This window comes from Macaca thibetana, chromosome 7 (assembly GCF_024542745.1).
Source record: "Macaca thibetana thibetana isolate TM-01 chromosome 7, ASM2454274v1, whole genome shotgun sequence".
Lineage (NCBI taxonomy): Eukaryota > Metazoa > Chordata > Mammalia > Primates > Cercopithecidae > Macaca > Macaca thibetana.
In genome coordinates this window covers 157,988,301-158,009,625 of record NC_065584.1, presented here as the reverse complement: position 1 = coordinate 158,009,625, position 21,325 = coordinate 157,988,301, and the positions used below count along the sequence as shown (strand labels likewise).

At 53.4% G+C, this 21,325-nt stretch overlaps 1 protein-coding gene across 1 annotated transcript in view; it reads left to right on the top strand.

The window, feature by feature from the left end:
* Positions 1 to 16,037: 16,037 nt before the first annotated feature.
* HCN4 (hyperpolarization activated cyclic nucleotide gated potassium channel 4) overlaps positions 16,038 to 21,325 on the top strand; it is a 49,485-nt gene continuing 44,197 nt past the window's right edge. The window contains exon 1 of the mRNA XM_050797727.1: positions 16,038 to 17,821. Coding sequence (XP_050653684.1) covers positions 17,037 to 17,821 — 785 coding nt within the window. The 5' untranslated portion in view covers positions 16,038 to 17,036. The remainder of the gene's footprint in view (positions 17,822 to 21,325) is intronic.

Here is a 21,325-nt window from a genome sequence, read left to right as displayed (position 1 = left end):
AGGAAAGAATTCTGACTGAGATAATACAGGAGAGAGACTCCTCTTATTATTTAAAGACAATCGTATGTTACAGTAATTTGGGGGGGGGGTGGCAGAGTGGTATAGGAACAAGAATAGAGAAGCAAATCAATGCAACAGAGATAGAATCCAGAAATATATAACCATGTATGTACAGAAATTTAGTATGTGAGGAAAGGAGACATTGCTAATTAATGGGGGAAAGATGGATTATATATGTATATAAACATTTATTTATAGAAAGAAAATTTAAGTGAGTATTTCTTGAGATGGGGAAGAGCTCTTCAAGTGTGATATCTAAGTCAGAGATGGTAAAAGGAAAGGTTAATATATTTTACTATCAAAAGGCATTGTTTGACCATAAAAATACTTTTTTACAGCTGGGCGCAGTGGCTTACGCCTGTAATTCCAGCACTTTGGGAGGCCAAGGGGGGCAGATCACGAGGTTAGGAGATTGAGACCATCCTGGCTAACACGGTGAAACCCCATCTCTACTAAAAATACAAAAAATTAGCCGGGTGTGGTGGCGGGCACCTGCAGTCCCAGCTACTTGGGAGGCTGAGGCAGGAGAATGGTGTGAACCCAGGAGGCGGAGCTTGCAGTGAGCCGAGATGGCGCCACTGCACTCCAGCCTGAGCGACAGAGCAAGACTGTGTCGCACTCCAGCCTGGGCGACAGGGCGAGACTCCGTCTCAAAAATAAATAAATAAATAAATAAATAAATAAATAAATAATACTTTTTTACTTTTAATTTTATACTTTATTATAAAAAAGAAAACTTCTGCATGGCAAACACTGCATAACAAAAGTTAAAAGAAATAAGAAACTAGGGGAAATGGGTATTTGTAGCAATATGTGATAGAAAAGGGAATACTCTCCCCAGTATAGAAAGTGCTCCTTCAACTCAATAAGATAAAGATGGAGACTGAATGAAAACAGGGAAAGGGGATGAAAGCATTTGGACATCGTTGTTCGCTTAATCAGCCACCTATGCGAAAAGGCAGTAGGGGAGTAGCCAGCTAGAGGAGCAACATCACACAAATGTTATCAGACCCTCCCAGTCTGTGGCTATAAATAAAGCTCCATTAACATCCATAACTCAAAGTTCCTGCTGTTTCTCTTCTTGCGCTTACAGGACCTCTGCCCTCTTCCTCCTCTGCCACAAGTATTTCTGGGAGTTCCAAAAAAGGGAGCACACATATGCTCAAGCATCGCTCTGTCAGCCACGATCCCCATATGGCTTCTCTAGAATCCTTCCTCTCTGCCCCAGCTCAACGCCTACTGTCAGCAAAGCCACTAGAAGTAGCCTGAGCATGTCACTCTGACAGTGACCCATGGGTGACTAGTGCTCTGAGGAGGTGTCACCTTCCAGTGTTTCCAAAGCCACCATTCACTGGAACCAGAGGGTGGCAGGCCCCAAGGAGAGGTGAGGAGGACTGTCTTTCTTCTCTACCACTCAGCGTCCAGCTACACTGCTTACCCACAGCTTAACCTGACTCAAGAGGAAGTGAGAAGTGACACCAGAGAGGGAGGGTGGAAGGGGACTGTATTAGTTTCCTATTGCTGCTGTAACAAAGTGCCACAAACTTGATGGCATAAAAGAACACACATTTATTATCTTATAGTTCTGGAGGTCAGAAGCCTGAAATCAGTTTCACTGGGCCAAAATCAAGGTGTTGGCAGGGCCACGCTCCCTCCAGAGGGTCCAGCACAGAACCGTTTCCTTGCATCTTCCCACTTCTAGATGTGTTCCTTTGCATTCCTTGGCTCATGGCCCCTTCCTCCATCTTCAAAGTCCTCAGTGTAGCATCATGCTTTCATGGGCACTTTGTCTTCTTGTTCTAGGTCAAACCTCCCTCTGTCTCCCTCTTATAAGGACACCAGTGATTGCATTTAGGGCCTACCCAGATAATCCAGGATAATCTTCCCATCTCAGGTCCTTAATCACCTTGGCAAACTTTTATATATTTTTTTGTCAGGCAAAGTAACATTCATAGGTTCCAGGAATAAGGACCTGGTTATCTTTGGGGCCCATCATGCTGCCTACCACAGGGGCAGATCAGTGCCTTGTGATAACCCCCCAGACAGCTTATCTCCAGTCTTCCCAGCTCCCAGCTACCTTCCCCAGTTCAGGAAAGCAGCCTCCATGTATATTCATAGGGGCAAATAAATGCTGGTATTGGGGAGGGATGTTGTCTATATCAGAAGTGTCAGGGCTCCAGCCTGGCCACCAAGTGCCCTGTGTTGGGGGTCGACCATCAGCCCTGGGTGTACAGAGAAAGTTGGTGACAGTTCAGCATTTCAGAGCCAAACAGCCCCATAAGCTGATCACTGCTGAACTCAGCAGGACTTGGAACCAGCACCACCTGGCTGGACCTCCCAGTGGCTCCTCTCCTAGGGTCCCCAGGCAACTTCGTCTGTCTCCCCAATGAGTGCTACAGCAGGATCCTCATGTTTATCACCATCACTGTCCCATCACCAACATGCTGGGCTCAACTCAAGGCCAAAAAGAGATGAACGCTGGACATAGGTTCAAGCTGATAACCAAGAGTCAGTGTGGGAGCTCGCCAGGGCCCCAAACAGAGGGCCTTGAAACAACCTGGGTGGAGGTGGGTCTGAGATGGGCATGAATAATTAACCTTGCAGGAAATAGGAGCAGGGAATATTTGTTGGATGACACCAGCCTCCAAAGATCGCCTTGAAAATGTGATGGGCAGTGGTTTAAAGTTACCATCATAACCTCCAACAACTAACATCTGATCGCTTCCACAGCCATGAATGACATCGCCATCATTACCACCAGCAGAAAGCCCATGGACATGCATGAGTACACAATGCAACAGTCAGGAGGGCACTGGTTAGAGGGAGGGCTGAGGGAGCAACAGCAGCCAGACCATCGAGCAGCTTATTTGCCAGTAGAGTTTGGATTTTATCTTAAGGCCAGTGATATTTATTAGGAGTTTTAAGCAGATGTGTCTAGATTTACATTTGAAAAACCACTCTGGCAGCATTATGGATAATGGGTTATAGTAGAGCAAGGCTGGAGGCAGGGAGACCAGTTAGGAGGCTGTTGCCACAGCCTAGGCAAGATATCTTCTGAAGTTGTGTCAGTGCATATGGTAAGAAGTAGACATATTTGAGAGATATTTATGAAGGAGAAATAAGACTTTTGAATTGATGGGATGTTGGGGCAGAGGAAGGAGTCAGGAATAATGCCAGTGTTTCTGGCTTCAGCCACGGGATGATGGTGGTCTCATTCATTGAGCAGGAAGAGCAGGGGTCTTTGGAGAAGAGTGTGAATGTTTAGACATTTGCAGTGTGTGCTGCTTGTAAGACATCCAAGAAGCCAAATAAGCAGGTCTGGAGCCCACAGGAGAGGTCTGGGCTGAGGGCATGAATGGTAACTGAAGCCAAGGACCTGGTGTTCAAGGAGAGAGATCCTGTGGGGGGAAAAAAAGAAGAGCATACAATAGAATCCAGGGATATCACCCACATATGAGGAGCCAGTAGAGGAGGATGGGACACAAAGGATCCCGAGGACCGGCCAGAGACGTAGAAAGAAAATCAGAAGTGTGTGTGTCCCTGAAGTAAGGCAAGGGGGTGTTTCAAGAAGGGAGAGGTGGTCAGCAGCATGGCATGGTGCTCCAAGGACAATAAGGAAAGGAATAAAATGTGGACTTCATACTCAGGAGGACATTTGTGGTCTTGCTGAAGACACCATGGGTAGCGAAGCCTGACTGCATGGGCTGATGAATGAGTGGGAGTTGAGAAAGGAAGGCAAAGGAAGCTCACCCTCCTGAGAGGTTTAGATGTGATGGGAAGGAGAGAAAGAGACAGTGAAGTTCAAGGAGGACACTTTTTTTTTTTTTGGATAGCAAAGATTTGATCAGGAGGCTGAGATCTGGGGAGAAGTGTTAATTGGTTGCTATTGTTTGAATGTGTCCCCCTAAAGTTTGTGTGTTGGAAACTTAATTGCCATTGTATTAAGAGGTGGGACCTTTAAGAGGTGATTAGGTCATAGGAGCTACTCCCTCGCGAATGGATTAATGCCATTATTGCCGGAATGGGCTCCTGATATGTCTGGTCCCCTTCCTCTCTATTTCACATGCCTGCCTTTGCCCTCCATCCCTCCATCACAGGATGACCCTTACCAGATGCTAGTGCCATGCTCTTGGACTTCCCAGCCTCCAGAACCATGAGCCAACTAAATTTCTTTTCTTTATAAATTACCCAGTCAGTGGTATTCTGTCATAGCAACACTGTGCAGACTCAGACACTGATGGAACGGAATGAAGACATGGCAGATAAGGAAAACAGTCAGATTGCCAGGCACAGAGGCACATCAGAGACAATGAACAAATCTGTGCAGCTATGTGATTTTCTCTGGCTGCCTCTCAGGCCTGCTGTAGCTGGTGTGCCTGCAGAGAAGGTCAGAGCTAGAGTTTCTAGGTTGACAGACAAAAAGAACCATGAGGCAAGGAAATTGAGGACACTGGCAAGATAAGGTTGTGGTGGTAGATATTGGGATCTAAACTGGGAAGGGAAGGGACTGAAGGCAGAAGGGGTGGATGCACAGAACTTGCTATTGTCAGAGGTAAACAAACCGAGACACTAGTTAAAATGGTAAGGACAGATTTTATTCAATGATAACTATTGCAAAAGGGAAAAGGGTTCTGCATGAACTGAACTCAACTTCTTCAAAACAAAGGGGAAGAGACTTTTTTTAAAGTGGGGTGGGCCAGGCAACAGGCACTGAAGGGCAAAAACAGGGGTTTGCTCTATATGACCAGGCAAGCTAGATTTGGTGACTGGCACTTATCAAAGTTAAGTGCCTTCCCACAGAGCCTGGGAGACAGGGGCCCTCGACTGGAACAAACAATAAATTCTTTGGCCACCTTGAGCTTTCCCAGGCAGGGACTTTAAGGGGCTGGAATCATCATCTAGTGATGCTGCTTTGAGCTGTTAGAAACTATGCTAGTGTTTATTTAAGTCTCTGGGTGCAAGGGTTCAGATGGAGTCATTATGTGCTGAGAGTTCTTTTCCAGCTCTCACTGCCCTTGATGAGCAGGTGTAAAGGGAGGGCCCAGAGAGCAGGTGGAAGGAGCAGAGGCTGAGATCAGCCTGAATTTTAGATTGTAGAGGTAGAGAATCTCTAGATTGAGGCCATGGGAGTGGGTGGCTGGAGGTGAGATGAAGGCCACTGAAATCAGAAGCTAAGGCCGAGGTTCACACGGAGCCCCCTCCGTGAAGGCAGAAATTCAGTGGGAAAGATGCCTGGGTGACAGCCATGAGGGGACCAGCTGTGGGAGCCTCAGAGGAGCAGGTGGGTGAAGAGGGATTTTTGTTTGTTTGTTTGTTTTTGAGACTGAGTCTCACTCTGTCCCCCAGGCTGAAATGCAGTGGCTGGAGTGCAGTGGCTCATTGCAACCTCCGCCTCCCAGGTTCAAGCGATTTTCCTGCCTCAGCCTCCTGAGTAGCTGGGACTACAGGTGCCCACCACTGTGCCCAGCTAATTTCTGTATTTTTAGTAGAGACAAGGTTTCACCATGTTGGCCAGGCTGGTCTTGAACTCCTGACCTCGGGTGATCTGCCTGCCTTGGCTTCCCAAAGTGCTGGAATTACAGGCATGAGACACTCCCTGGCTGGGTGAGGAGTTCTATGGGAAGGTAGAAGAGTGATGGTCTGGGAGGAGCCATAGGGAGTCCCACCTTACTTCCTGACCAAGGAGCATCTGGGAGAATGAGGATCCATCCTTCAAGGACAGCAGGGGATGGGGGTCTTCTCTGCACAGCTCAAAGTGAGATCCTGACCACAAGGTACAAAAACCACCACAGTCCTTGAAATCATTACAGTTATTCTGTGCTCTCTTAGGGCAGAAAATCATATTCTGCTTATCCCCAACTTAGTGCCTCCGGCAGGGGCAGAGAGAAAATACAATTCCAGAAATGCCAGAAGTGCCCATGGACTGAAGGAACGCTTCCCTGTAGGTCCCAGCCAATTCAAGTGTGAAGACCCCTTTTTCAGTGAAAACATTTTTGACTTTGAACTTCAAATGTATCTGACACAATAGCAGTTGTGATTAAGAGAGTTGCTCATGGTGAGTGAGGACAGGAGCCCAGACTGGGTCAGACAGAAGCATGTTCAAACCCTGGCTCTTCCTCTAGCCTTGGGAACTTGGGCAACTCGGTCAGCCTCTTTAAGCCTCAGTTTAATCATCTGTAAAATGGGGAAAATACCACTTACCTGACAGAGCTCTAGTGAGCATTACATGAGCTAATCCATGCTAAGCATTTGGTGTGGTAGCTTGCACAGAGCAAGTGCTCCATAAATGTTAGTTACCATCATGACTATGAATTCTCTTCAGTTTAAAAAAAATGTGTGTTTCTTTCTTCACAAGAGCACTGCACACATGGGGGAGATGGTTGTTCATACGTGTGGGAGGCGCATTATGGATTCAATCAGTCGGCTGTGCCTGGGGAGACTCTGGAGATTCAGAGACCCCTGAGAGTAACTTGGGCCCCTAGTTAGTCCATGTTTGCACTTACCACACTCTAATCTGATCTGTCCCCAGGGTAAGCACTATCAAGGAAACTGAGGCCCACAGAGGGCCAGGAACCTACCCGCGGACACACAGACACCCGTGGTGGAGCTGGGTGGGCGCCAGCCTCACTCACCTCCCTCTCGCTGTCTTCCTGTGGCAGCTTCAGCCTGCTGGCGTCCCCACAAATGCCTGGGCCTGGCTGGGCCTCTGTGTTTGCTGTGTTGCTGCTGTCACCGCCAACTGCTCTGTCGACCGTGGGAGTGTGGGCCCGGGCTCCAGGAACTGTTGTCCCAACTCTGATTGTGGTTCCAGATTTAGTCACATTTCTGTCCCAGTCCCCATCGCAGTGCCTGTCCCTGTCCCTGTCAGAGTTTCTGTCCCAGCCTCTATCACAGCCTCTGTCACAGCTCCTGTCACAATTCCTGTTACAATCCCTGTCAGAGTTTCTGTCCCAGCCCTTGTCCCAGCCTCTATCACAGCCTCTATCACAGCCTCTGTCCCAGCCTCTATCACAGCCTCTGTCACAGCCTCTGTCACACCCTCTACCATAGTCTCTATCACAGCCTCTATCACAGCCTCCATCCCAGCCTCTATCACAGCCTCCATCACAGCCTCTATCACAGCCTCCGTCACAGCCTCTATCACAGCCTCTGTCACAGCATCCGTCATAGTCTCTGGCACAGCCTCTGTCACAGCCTCTATCACAGCCTCCGTCACAGGCTCTGTCACAGCCTCCATCACAGCCTCTATCACAGCCTCTGTCACAGTATCCGTCACAGCCTCTATCACAGCCTCTGTCACAGCCTCTATCACAGCCTCCACCACAGCCTCTATCACAGCCTCCGTCACAGCCTCTATCACAGCCTTTGTCACAGCATCCGTCATAGTCTCTGGCACAGCCTCTGTCACAGCCTCTGTCACAGCCTCTATCACAGCCTCTGTCACAGCTCCTGTCATAATTCCTGTTACAGTCCCTGTCAGAGTTTCTCTCACAGCCCTTGTCACAGCCTCTGTCACAGCCTCTGTCCCAGCCTCTGTCACAGCCTCTATCACAGCCTCTGTCACGGCCTCTATCACAGCCTCTGTCACAGCCTCTATCACAGCCTCTGTCACGGCCTCTATCACAGCCTCTGTCACGGCCTCTATCACAGCCTCTGTCACACCCTCTATCATAGTCTCTATCACAGCTTCTATCACAACCTCTGTCCCAGCCTCTATCACAGGCTCTGTCACAGCCTCTGTCATAGTCTCTATCACAGCCTCGATCACAGCTTCTGTCACAGCCTCTATCACAGCCTCCGTCATAGTCTCTGTCACAGCCTCTATCACAGCCTCTGTCCCAGGCTCTATCACAGCCTCTGTCACAGCCCCTGTCACAATTCCTGTTACAGTCCCAGTCAGAGTTTCTGTCACAGCCTTTGTCATGGCCTCTGTCACAGCCTCTATCACAGCCTCTATCATAGTCTCTGCCACAGCCTCTATCACAGCCTCTATCATAGTCTCTGTCACAGCCTCTATCACAGCCTCTATCATAGTCTCTGTCACAGCCTCTGTCACAGCTCCTATCAGTCTCTATTACAGCCTCTGTCACAGCCTCTGTCACAGCCCATGTCACAGCCTCCATCACAGTTTCTGTCACAGCCTCTGTCACAACATCTGTCACAGCCTCTGTCACAGCCTCTGTCAGAGCCCATGTCACAGCCTCTATCACAGCCTCCATCACAGTCTCTGTCACAGCCTCTACCACAGCATCTGTCACAGCCTCTATCACAGCCCATGTCACAGCATCCGTCACAGCCTCTGTCACAGCCCTTGTCACAGCACTTGTCACAGCCTCTGTCACAGCCCTTGTCACAGCCTCTGTCACAGCCCTTGTCACAGCCTCTATCACAGCCCATGTCACAGCATCCGTCACAGCCTCCGTCACTGTCTCCGTCACAGCCTCCATCACAGCCTCCGTCACAGCCTCTGTCACAGCCTCTATCCCAGCCTCTGTCATAGCACTTGTCACAGCCTCTGTCACAGCCCTTGTCACAGCCTCTGTCATAGCACTTGTCACAGCCTCTGTCACAGCCCTTGTCACAGCCTCTATCACAGCCCATGTCACAGCATCCGTCACAGCCTCCGTCACTGTCTCTGTCACAGCCTCCATCACAGCCTCCGTCACAGCCTCTGTCACAGCCTCTATCCCAGCCTCTGTCACAGCACTTGTCACAGCCTGTCACAGCACTTGTCACAGCACTTGTCACAGCCTCTATCACAGCCTCTGTCACAGCCCTTGTCACAGCCTCTGTCACAGCCCTTGTCACAGCCTCTGTCACAGCCTCTATCACAGCCTCTGTCACAGCCCTTGTCACAGCCTCTTTCACAGCCTCTATCACAGCCTCTGTCACAGCCCTTGTCACAGCCTCTATCACAGCCCATGTCACAGCATCCGTCACAGCCTCCGTCACTGTCTCCGTCACAGCCTCTGTCACAGCTTCTATCCCAGCCTGTCACAGCCTCTGTCACAGCCTTTGTCACAGTCTCTATCACAGCCTCTATCACAGCCTCTGTCACAGCCTCTGTTACAGTCTCTATCATAGCCCCTGTCACAGTCCCTATCATAGCCTCTGTCATAGTCCCTGTCACAGTGTCTAGCACAGACCTTGTCACGGTGTGTATAACAGTCCACACCGCAGTCTCTATCACAGCCTCCATGACAGCCCCTGTCACCACGTCTGTCATAGCTTATGTGGCAGTCTCCATTGCCCTCTCCCTGGCTCTGCCTCTTCTCTGGATCCTGCAGGGTGGCCTGGGGCACAGCTCTCATTACACAGTGGAGCTGTCTCTTTCTGGAAGGCATCCAGTGGAAGGCTCATGTAATAGCAGGTTACCCTGATGCATGGGGCTTGTGGGAGGGAGGCTGGGCCATGGGGCCTGTACGAAGATGTGCTTTGCAGGGAACCAGAGAGAGCAGCTCTCCCAAACTCGAGCCTGGCTATTACTCAGTCCCTGTCCCTGTAGCAGTCAGGGGTCCAGGCCCCTGCTTCTGGCAGGATGACTTGTTTCACAGCATTACTTTCATCTCTGTCACCCCACTGTGAGCTTCCAGGGGCGAGGATTGTGTCTCGTTCTTTCCTTGCTCACTCTGAGCAGAGCTGAGCACAGCGCTGGGCTCCCAGGGCACAACCCAACGTCCTCCCCAAAGTCCTGGCCTGTCTCCAGTCGCCCTCGGCATTCCCCACTGCTTCAAGAGCCACCCACCCTCGTGTCCTTGCGTTCCCCACTCCTCGACCCCCGGGACTGCGGTCTCCCAGGGCACTCACCTACTCCAGCGCAGGGGCTTCCCTTTGCCGCTCTTCTGCTCACACCGGGCCCTGCACCTGGGGTGCCCCACCTCCCTGCCTCCACTTCTACAAGTCACACCTGCTTGCTTCAAAACTACTTCAGACATGAGCCTCTCCCCTGCTCCGTCCTCATGCTTGCCCTCCTCCCCCCTCGACTCTCTAGCCTCTTGTCCACATCACAGGCTCCTTGTCCCTGGCTTCCTTATGTGAAGTCTTGAGTCTGTCTTATCCTTGCCACAGCCTGGAGGTGCCTGGAGATTAGGGACTGGGTCATATAGCATCAGATAACAGGTACTCCACACGTTGAACAGAGAAATGGGATCCTGTGAAATTGGGGGAGGAAGAAAATGTGGTTAAGTCAGGGAGAGGACTGAGGGCATGGTAGGGAGTACTGCCTGGGCAAGGCTGGGTGGAGTGGAGGAGCCCAGTGTTAGTGGGGTACTGAGCCAAGTCCAGTCCCTGGGCCATCTCAGGGTCCCAGGTAAAGCCCCAACTCTCCAGCTGCCCACCACCTCTCTTTCTACCACCGCACCCGGCCCCATTTGCAGAGTCTCTTCCCCCATCGCCCAGTCTAGTCTGTCTCTTCCTTCTTTCCCTTCCTGGCGCCTCCAGCCCAAGCTGTGAAACCACCCTCAGAGGCCCCTGTCTGAACCCACTTCATCCCTGATATATTGTGAATTCCAGACTTTGAAAAGAGGAGTCTCTGGTACTTATTTCTTGGCAGCTCTGCTCAGTTGGCACCTCAGGGCCTCTGCCTCCCAATGCGTCCCTCTCTGGCCTGGCTCTGAGTCCAGGTGGCCCAGACGTCCTGGAGCCCCAGAAGGACACAGAGACACAGTCCAGACCTGGCTGAGCTGTCAGCACATCTTCCTCCAGGCTCCCCGGGGTGGGAGGGGGAAGAGGTCCCACCCGGTGCCCTGGCAGAGTCCCCAGGGAACAGCCGAGCGTCCGGGATGGTGGGGAGTAGAGAGATCAAGGGCAATGCAGCTGGGGCTGGCCTGGAGATGAAAGGGCTTTGGGCTCTGCTGGGCTCCAGGTGCTCAGAGGTGGAGTCCTGCACAGAGGCAGGGGATAGAGAAGAGGACAATACGATAGCTCATGCTCCTAGATCCTAAAGAAACCAGGCAGAACTGAAGAGAAAGCAGATGGCAAGCCCAATAGGAAGCTGGGCCTGTAGGGGGTCTCTTGTTCACTAACACCTTAATGTGATGGGCATGTGGGCTCCCAGGCCTTTTTTATAGCAAGTGTCACCTACTGGGGTTGAGGGTGCTAGGAGTGGGGGGGATCAGAAGGACCGAGTATAATACAGCAGGACTTTCTCTTAGGGCTAGCTTAGGGCAAAAGCTGTTGCAGGTGAATTGGACACCTGCCCCCAGCCCTATCCTCGATGACCCCACTGTGAGAATGCTGCAGGCCTTATCCATGCCAGGCTACTCCATTCACTGTTTCCTCCATAATAAGCACGCACGCACACACACACACACCATTTTCCATTTCCTCCAGGAAACCCACCTTGACTCTATTCAAGAGGATCATTGACCCGAGCTTCTGAACCACTCCCTCTGACCCTTGATTACAAACCTCTGGGATGATCTTTTGCTGCTTTGACCAGACCAGGTACCGCGCAAACTAGGGCATATCTCTGCCTTCTTGGCCTTCATCCATGTGTAGCTGTGCACAGGGCTGGGCACCCAAGGACTTGGTCAACACTGGCTGGCTGGTTTGTTTCCCAGAACATCTACATCCAGTCTGGTTGCTCCCTGCATGCCCCCTCCCCTTCCAGTTTCTTTTTCTTTTCTTTTCTTTTTTTTTCTTCCAGTTTCTTTATCAGGAAGCCTCGGGACAGAAAACCCAAGGGCATGGTGCTGATTCCAGTATTCTTTCTTAGAGGCCTTGTCTCCAGGTCGGGACTCCCAGCGGGAAGTCTATATGTTCCTGATCCCTGTCCAGCCCTACAGAGCAGACCCGCCTTGGGGGAGAGCAGAAGGGCAGGACTGTATCCACACTGAGCAAAAAGATGAAGCGGCATGTATGTATGGATACCACTCCCCACCACCCCCGCCTTCTCAGAGGGTCTTGAGCACAGGGTCAAGGGTGTGGCCTCTGAGTTAGCAGCTGCCTATACAGCAGGGGTGTTCAATCTTTTGACTTCCCTGGGCCACACTGGAGGAAGAAGAATTGTCTTGGGCCACACATAAAATATACTAACATTAACAATAGCTGATGAGCTAAAAAAAAAAAAAAAAAAAAATCACAAAAAAATCTCATAACGTTTTAAGAAAGTTTACAAGTTTGTGTTGGGCTACATTGAAAGCTGTCCTGGGCTGCATGAGGTCCGTGGGCTGTGGGTTGGACAAGCTTGCTATAGAGCTTGGGGCCACAGCAAGTTCCTGTCCCAGAGAGAAGGAAGTCTGTCTTCTGGAGACCCAGCCAGGGCTTGTCAGGGATGGAGAGTTGAAAGGAAAGAATCTTGTATAAAACATCCCTTTCATCCCAACAGAAAGTTTTAAGATGACGATATGACCTAAATTGGATTCCAAAGGCCAGGTGCCTTCCTCTCCACTGGGTAATGCAGGTTTCATTCTATCATTTCATCATTCAGTGTTTACTGAGAACTCACTACAAATGAGATGCTATGCTAGGTGCATTCATTTGCTCTTATAGTCTTAGCAATAACTTTTGAGGTGCATATCATTAAACCCATTTTACACACGAGGAAGATTGAGGCATACACAGGCAGTAACTGACAGAGAAGTATTTAATTCTCCAGCTTTTGTTTTTCAGTCTCATGCTCTATTGTTTACAACAGGGGTTCCCAGACTTTTGGAACTTACAGATCAATAACATTTCAAAAATGATTTTTGGGAACAAACACAGAACCCAGTGCCAACTTTTTATTTAGCCAACGACATTGAAAAAACAGCATCTTCCAGCACCATGATTTCATAAAAGGGCATTTTAACACAGAGAATGTGGCAAGGATTTAACCTTAGAATAAAGACAGCCTTCTAAGAAAGGACAGTTGGCAACCTTACCCTAAAATATCCAACATTGTTCTCTCTCTCTCTCTCTCTCTGTGTGTGTGTGTGTGTGTGTGTTTCATTTCATTTCAAGCAGAAGTGGCCAAAACTTTGGCATTGTAGGCTGTGGGAGCCACTGCCCTACCCCAGAGCTGCCTCTCCAAGCAAGAACAATGTCCTCTGCCCATAAGCAAATAAGCGTCCAGAATTTCCCATCCCCCTCTGCCCATCTAGGTCCCCCACAAATAAGGTCTGAGGTTGATTTATACAATCAGCTACATTCTCCACTTCTACTCCCAGCAGGTCTTCTAACTTTCACTGATACTCAGTGTCCGTTCCAGGGAAGGAAACCCATCCTCCCCAGTCCCCTTCTCTCTTAGACTCAGATGTTTTCTACGTTTGCATTCCAGGAATACCCAGGTCTGCTGTAGCCCTGCAGCAGCCCATTTGTCTCCAAAGTCCCCTAGTCCCCCACCCATGGTGAGAGCAGCAGGTCCTCTCCATATTTCAGTCCTGAGACAGGGCCTTTCCCTTGCTGGGGTCCCCAGGGCCTGGCTACCATGTTATCAAAGGAACCAGAGCAGACCCCAGGCCTCCTAGGCATTGCTGGAAAGGAGAAGGTGTGAGACCCGGGTGGAGCAATGGGGAGATTATAGAATGTGGGGGTCCTATTTATTCTCTCTCCATTCTTCACTTTCTCTCTCCTTCTCCTTCCTCCACCTGTGCCTGCCCCCTACCCCACCTGCATGAGCAGATGGGCAGTAGGGCACAGCCTGCCCTATGGAGCCCTTGTTTGGAATTCCAGCTTCACCATTTTCTTGCTATGGGGCATTTGGCAAGTCACTTAACCTCTCTGTGCTTTAGTTCTCTTGCCTGCAAATGGGAGTAAGAATGTTAGGTTGACCTATGTGAAATCGCCAAAATTTGACAATATTGGGCTCACAAAAATCAAAATTTCATGTGGTTTAACAACCACAAAAAGGTGTAAACTGTAAAGTGTTGGATATACGTCTCTCATCAAGTCTGGCCCCCTCCTTCAGGAAGCCCTCCCTAGCTACTCCAAGGCCAGCAATAGCTCCCTCTGAAATCTCTCATGGTTGGGGACATGATTTAGTACACATTTATTTGCTGTCTTCAGTTTTCCTGCTCTATTTTAATGCCCTATTCCTGAGAATGAGTCTAGCTTCCTCACAACTTGAAGCCCAACAAGGGCAAGACCTGGGGCTCTTCTTCCTCCTCTGTCCCCTGGACTGTTGGCATACCATCAATGTCCTCCATTAGAATTTCCACATAAAGGAGACAGGAGGAGCTAGACCTCATCAGGGTTTTCCAAGGGCCTGATTTATCTAATAGTCATTGCTGCACCCAAAGTTGGTCCTAGACAGTGGTGAATGGGTGCCACTAACGAAATTGAGGGTGAGTGAGGTGCTGGTGGGGAGGAATTAAGAGACCCTGACCCCTGGCCAGCCTGTGGCAGCAGTATCCCAGGAAGCAGAATCTTGGTCTTATCCTCCATCTCCTCCAAGCATCCCCTCCAATGCCATTAGCTAACTTCTAGGGTCCCTCACTCATTTGTAGAGTTGAAACTTATTGATCTGCTTTCTGTCCACCCTTGTGTTGGTGGAGAGGTCCCTGAGATAAGGTGGACCTGCTCCACCCTCAGGGCACAGACTGCACTGTGTAATCAGTGCTCAGGGTCACAGGAGCTAATGGACCATGGGAACCAAAGGCAGGGACATGGCCAAGGTTTTGGTGACTGGGAAAGGGTTCCCAGAGGAGCAGATGTCTCTACCATAGGTCACGGGGAAGGCTATATGGGCTGACTTCCTGAGCGGGGTTAAGGCAGACTAACTCCCAGCTAGACAAAGAAGCCCAAAGAAGTGTGTTAAATGGAGGTCTTCCCTCCTGTGGCTGGTAGACCAGGGCGGGTTGGGCTCACAGCTCGTTAAGAACACTTCTTCTCAAGGAGACCCAAGGACACTCAGGGATTAGGCCTCCAGCATCTGTGCAGAGAACTGTCAGCTCAGAGCTGCTCAAAAGTAAAAATGCCAGCTACCAGTGATGTCATCACCCTAGTCATTCCTCCCACTGTGGGAGGTCCTGTGGTTCAGTGGGTAGAGCAGAAGAGCCCCTGCTAGGCTGCCCACGCCCCCATCCTGCCCTCCAAATTCCTACTCTGGATGGAGGAGGGGGAAGTGGCCACACTGGGCTAAGAATGAGAGTAAAAAAATCAATTGAAGAAAAGCTTGATGTTATTCCTCAGACAGATGGCAGAGCCAGGGGACCTTTTTGCCTCCCTCCTGTGAGACTTTGCTGTGTGTCCACTCCAGCATTAACCTCGGCTCCAGCCTTCCATGGACAACCCCCTCCCCTTAATGCCCAATCTGTCCCCCTCTCCATTTCTGAGCTAATCTGGGGTATCAGGCTGTCCAGGGTGTTGGAGAGGGGTAGGGCTATACCTTAGGCTGAGCTAGTGAAATCTGTCCATACGCCCGGACACTGTACACTGGGAGAGACTGTGAGAGAGGACACACAGCTGGATCCTTGGCGGGGGTGGGGGAGGGAGGGGCTGGGCTGCGGACTGGAAGGGAGTAGGGGCTGTGCAGCTGCTTGGGGGGGCAGGTAGGGCACTGGGTGGAACAGGAACTTACCCAGCATGGGTCCACATAGGAGGTGTCATAATTTGGATGGGAACACAGGGAGAAGGGGCTCCAAAGCCAGTTCCAGAGTGCCGGGGCGTCCGAGGAGCCGGCCCAACCGCTCCCCGCTGCAGCCGACTTGTCCCTCTCTCGGAACTACCGAGGGAGAGGCGCTTGCGGAGGTCGGCGTTCGGATCTCGCATCCGTGACTGTTGCCGGCGCATTTCCTCGAAGTCTTACCTCGAAGGGCTGGGTCCCACCCGCGCGCCCTGTGTCTCCCTGTTTCCCCACGCCCTCCTTGCCTGGCTGCTGCGAGGCTTTGCAGGGGAAAGACTGGCGCGGGGTTCGCCCCCTGCCCATGTCACAGGAAAACCCTGGGAGCCTCCCCGACGCGGCGCATTTCCGGAAACCCCTCCCCAAGCGGGTTGCGGGAAGGCCGGGACTCTGCATCCAGAAAACCCGGTCGCTTCCCAAAAGGAGAGTCGGAGACCCAGCTGAGGGGCAAACATGCCAGGGAAAGGCGAGCCCAGAGCTTGGTGATGGAGAATTTGGGAAGCTACCCCGCCCCCTTCAATCTTGGGATGGGGAATTCGCAACTGAAGCCGGAGCTCTAGACTTGGGGCGCGCTTCCAGCTTGGCCCAAGAAAGAGATTTAAGGGCGCAGCAGTATGGACACCTCTCACCCCGGCTCCGAAGGTCTAGCGAGGGTCTAACCCCGGCCCCTCGCCAGGCCCGCCCCCCGCCCCCTCCCAGCCCCTGGCCCGTGCGCCGCTGCCCCTTTAAGAAGCCCAGGTAGGCAGGCCCGGCTGCTGGAGCCGCTCCTATGGCAACCCGCGAGCTGCGGCGGCTTCATGAATATTCCGGGGCGCGGGAGCCCGAGCGCGGCCGGAGGGCGCTCCGGGGGAGGCGGCCGCTGATGTAAGCCCGGCGGGTCGCTGGGCTCCGCTTGGCTGCGGCGGGAGCCCCGGGACGGGCCAGAGGGGCCGGGCCAGAGGAGGCGAGACGAGGTCGCAGGGGGCCAGCCACAAAGTCCGGGCGGCGAGACAGACGGACAGCCAGCCCTCCCGCGGGACGCACGCCCGGGACCCGCGCGGGCCGTGCGCTCTGCGCTCCGGAGCGGTTCCCCGAGCGCCGCGGCCGCAGAGCCTCTCCAGCCGGCGCCCATTGTTCCCCGCGGGGGCGGGGCGCCTGGAGCCGGGCCGCGCGCCGCGCCCCTGAACGCCAGAGGGAGGGAGGGAGGCAAGGAGGTAGCGCGGGGTCCGAGCGCCCAGCCCGGCCCGGGAGGAGGCGCAGCGCGGCGAGCCCGGGGACTCGGAGCGCAACTGGGAGCCTCCCAGCGGCGCGCAGCCTGCCCGAGTATGGGCGCCTGAGGCGGCCCCACGCCGGCGGCGAAGGACGAGTCCCCACGGGCGGACTGACCGGCGGGCGGACCTGGAGCCCGTCCGCGGCGCCGCGCCCCTACCCCCGGCTCGGTCCGGCCCCTGGCGCCATGGACAAGCTGCCACCGTCCATGCGCAAGCGGCTCTACAGCCTCCCGCAGCAGGTGGGGGCCAAGGCGTGGATCATGGACGAGGAAGAGGACGCCGAGGAGGAGGGGGCCGGGGGCCGCCAAGACCCCAGCCGCAGGAGCATCCGGCTCCGGCCACTGCCCTCGCCCTCGCCCTCGGCGGCCGCGGGTGGCACGGAGTCCCGGAGCTCGGCCCTCGGGGCAGCGGACAGCGAAGGGTCGGCCCGCGGCGCGGGCAAGTCCAGCACGAACGGCGACTGCAGGCGCTTCCGCGGGAGCCTGGCCTCGCTGGGCAGCCGGGGCGGCGGCGGCGGCGGCACGGGGAGCGGCAGCAGTCACGGACACCTGCATGACTCCGCGGAGGAGCGGCGGCTCATCGCCGAGGGCGACGCGTCCCCCGGCGAGGACAGGACGCCCCCAGGCCTGGCGGCCGAGCCCGAGCGCCCCGGCGCCTCGGCGCAGCCCGCAGCCTCGCCGCCGCCGCCCCAGCAGCCACCGCAGCCGGCCTCCTCCTCCTGCGAGCAGCCCTCGGCGGACACCGCTATCAAAGTGGAGGGAGGCGCGGCCACCGGCGACCAGATCCTTCCGGAGGCCGAGGTGCGCTTGGGCCAGTCCGGCTTCATGCAGCGCCAGTTCGGGGCCATGCTCCAACCCGGGGTCAACAAATTCTCCCTAAGGATGTTCGGCAGCCAGAAAGCGGTGGAACGCGAGCAGGAGAGGGTCAAGTCGGCCGGATTTTGGATTATCCACCCCTACAGTGACTTCAGGTAAGGGGCCACAGCGATGATCCTGTGGGTGCCCTGCACGGTGCAGGCATGCCTCCTCCTGACCCTGCCTCCCAGCTGGAGTTAACTTTCCTTCCTTGCGCTGGGAGCTCCAAGAGAAGCAGGGCGCCTCTAGGCTCCGAGACACCCCCAGGCCCCCTCCTGCACCGCGCTGAGGGAACTTTCCTGTGTTCTGTCACCGGTCTTCTCGGGTCTGGGCTGCATTGGAGACAGAATAAAAAGGTGTTCTAAGCCTGGCCTACCCCTGCCGGCAGCCAGGATAGGGCTCTGCCACCTTAAGCCACACATTCCTCCTCCCCCTTCAAGGCTGCAGAGTCAGGATGGCCATCCTAGAGGCAGCTCCGGGTCATTCAGCCAGCAGAGCAGGGCCATGAAGAGAGACAGACCTCTTAGCAACGGGCCAGCTCCTCGGGTACTGACAGCAGGCATTATTATCTGCTTTCTGGTGCCCTGGCAAGCTGCGGCTGGGTCCCTGGAGGACCGAGGTCACTGGGGCCTCAGGCCGGGGTGAAAACCCCCTGCATCCACCGTAACCCTGAGCTCAGCTCCTCATGCTGAGTGGTGGGCCAGGAGCAGGCACCCTGGGCAGCTGGCATCCGGAGCGGCAGGGCAGAATGACCTTGCTCATAGTGATGGATGAAGATGCCTGGTGTTCTGATTGATGAGCCGCTGTCCTGTACCCCATGCTTGTCCAGTGGCCCATCCGTAACCCGGAGACCCAAGCTCCAGCATCTGCTTGGTCTCTCATGGGCCACTCGTGGGTCCCCAAACAAGGTATGACCGCCAGTCAGGGAGAGGGACCCTGCCCCCTTCCACATCACCTGAGTCAGATGCCACTAAACAGCAGATACCACTGGGAGCTTGTGGACATATTTGTGCAAAAAGAGGGATTGTTGGTTGTCTCTAGGGTTGGGATAAGGGATGCCTTTACCTAAGTCAAGGTCCTGAGGTTCCCTAGTGCCCCTCTGGGCTTTCCTGATACATGAGATTGTGATGAAGGTCTGGGAAACACTTTTCAAGCTGGGTTTAATTCTCTCGTTCTCTTTCTCTGGGCCCTGCCCCCTACTTATCTCCCTTCCTTGCCTACCTTGCTTGCCTGCCTATAAAAATGAGCATTTTGCCAACCCAGAGCCCTCTTTGCAAACTCCAGGGAAGCTGGGTTTGTAATGAGAGCAAAGCCATTTTCCATCCAATGAGAGAGATTTCTCGCACTGGGAATGACCAGTCAGACAACACTCGGTGGCTTAAAATAGTAGTGAACAGAGCCCCTCCCCCCTTTTTTCCTTTGAGAGACTGCTCTTCCTAACCCTAATATCTCCAGGGTTCCCATTCCCAGAGGACTGGGGAGACCAGAGGGCAGGGTAAACAGACAGCCATAGTCATCAAATTGTATGAGTAAATGTGGGACCCTCCCATCACGAATGGTAGCTAGGTTCCCTGTGCCAGGTTCCTAAAGAGTAGACTTGCCTCTGGCCAGTACTAGACCCTGAGGATCCCGGGCTGAGCTAGAGGAGTGAGCAGGAGCTAAAAAACGGGTGTTCTGCGTTTTTTCTCCTGTCTCTCAACTCTGCAGTGGTGGTGATAGGCAGTTCCAGTGCCAACCACTTGAGATTGGTGAGGGGTCCTCCCCTCCCTGGCCCAGGTCCCTGCTGTCTTTGTTGTCAGAAAGCATCTGTTCAGGGTTCTCATCACCAAGCCCTTTGCCTGGGGAGCCTACAAGAGGTCAACCCCAGGCATGCCCATCCTCCCTCAGCAGCAAACATTGGCTGGGGACCCTCTGGATGCTGGGCCTGGCCCTTCCTGTTTCCCTTACCTTGGATGGTGAAGAGTGAGGACTGGGTCGATTTCATCAGATAGGATCCTTTTCCCCTTCCTGGTCTTACCCCATTCTTGTGTGTCTGTCTGTAGTCCCCCTGCTGCAGAGTCTCCCACTAACTGCAGGCTGCCTGGGACATGGCTGCAGGAGAGGGTGTGGGGATAGGGAAGCAGGGATACAGCAGAATTGTTAAATGGGCAACAGGAAAGGGGTCAGAGTGGGCTTTGAATTTGGGTTTGTGCAACAAGCAACAGGGACTGGTAGCTGCAAGTGGCACGACCCCTTTGCACAACCTTGTAGCTGTCTGGAGCTGGGTGGGGTGTAAGGAAAGAAATCCAAGAAAGACCATCTGAGCGTGTCTGGAGGAGTGGTGGCCATGCCTTTCCTGCTTCTAGGCCAAAACAGCTAGTCTTATTCTCAGTAGGTCAAAGAGGCAAGAGCCTAGCTAAGTCTTCTAAGCTTAGAAAACGCACCACTCGGCCGGGCGCGGTGGCTCACGCCTGTAATCCCAGCACTTTGGGAGGCTGAGGTGGGCGGATCACGAGGTCAGGAGATCGAGACCACAGTGAAACCCTGTCTCTACTAAAAATACAAAAAATTAGCCGGGCGCGGTGGCGGGCGCCTGTAGTCCCAGCTACTCGGGAGGCTGAGGCAGGAGAATGGCGTGAACCCGGGAGGCGGTGCTTGCAGTGAGCCGAAATCGCGCCACTGCACTCCAGCCTGGGTGACAGAGCAAGACTCCGTCTCAAAAAAAAAAAAAAAAAAAAAACCCACCACTCAACCCCACCTAACCCACCCTACACTGACCAGCACCCCCAGCCTCAGTCTCTAGAGTTTTAGCCACTGGCCTTGGGCCTCTGTGTAGCCACTTGCCATTGCCCACCTTAGGCTTCACAAGAGCTTCTGCAAGCATTGCTCAGGCTAGTGAAGGATTGATTCATCATTTTGACGGGCAGGAAGCATTGATCCAGCAGAATTGGTTTAATAAAGAATTGCCAGCAAACCATGATAGATTGAGTTTGCGGTTTGGAGTTCAGGGCTGGCTGTGATGGACTGCTTCCGGCATCTCCCCTTGCTGGGGAAGGAAGGCTGGGTGCCTTTCCCAGGAGAAGGGTGGGCTGTGCTTTGAGGGACCAGCATAACCTGTGCCATGGCTAATAATAGGCTTTTCTGGGCTGCCTCTGCTTCTCATTACTCTACTTGCCCCTGATCCCACCCCCCAATAGAAAAGAGACCATGCCCTGGCTACCCCCATGGCTCCTCCAGGCTCCCTGGGCTTTTCTGGCTTCCCCTCCCCTCCAACTCCCCATCTGCCTTTTGAAACTTGTATTTGTGGTGTGTTAAGAGAAGAGGCCAGGATGATGCAGACCCTCAGGACATGGCTCCCCGGGCTCCTCCCCAAGGCTGGCTGTGCTCTTAGGTCCTGGATGGGTCCTTCCTTCCACACAAGCTGTGTCCTGGAGAACCTGGAACAACAACAACAAAAACAGTATCTGGATAATCTTGTTTTTCTAAGAGGAGAGAAAAGAAATGGAACCCCAAGTGCAGATGTAGCTGGTTGTGTTCCCGGAAGCTGGTCAGGCTCAGGGAGTCAGCCTGGGTGTGTGTATCTAGGTGTCTGTCTGAGCGGGTGTCTGGGGGCTGTGTGGGTGGATGTGGAAGCTGGTGGG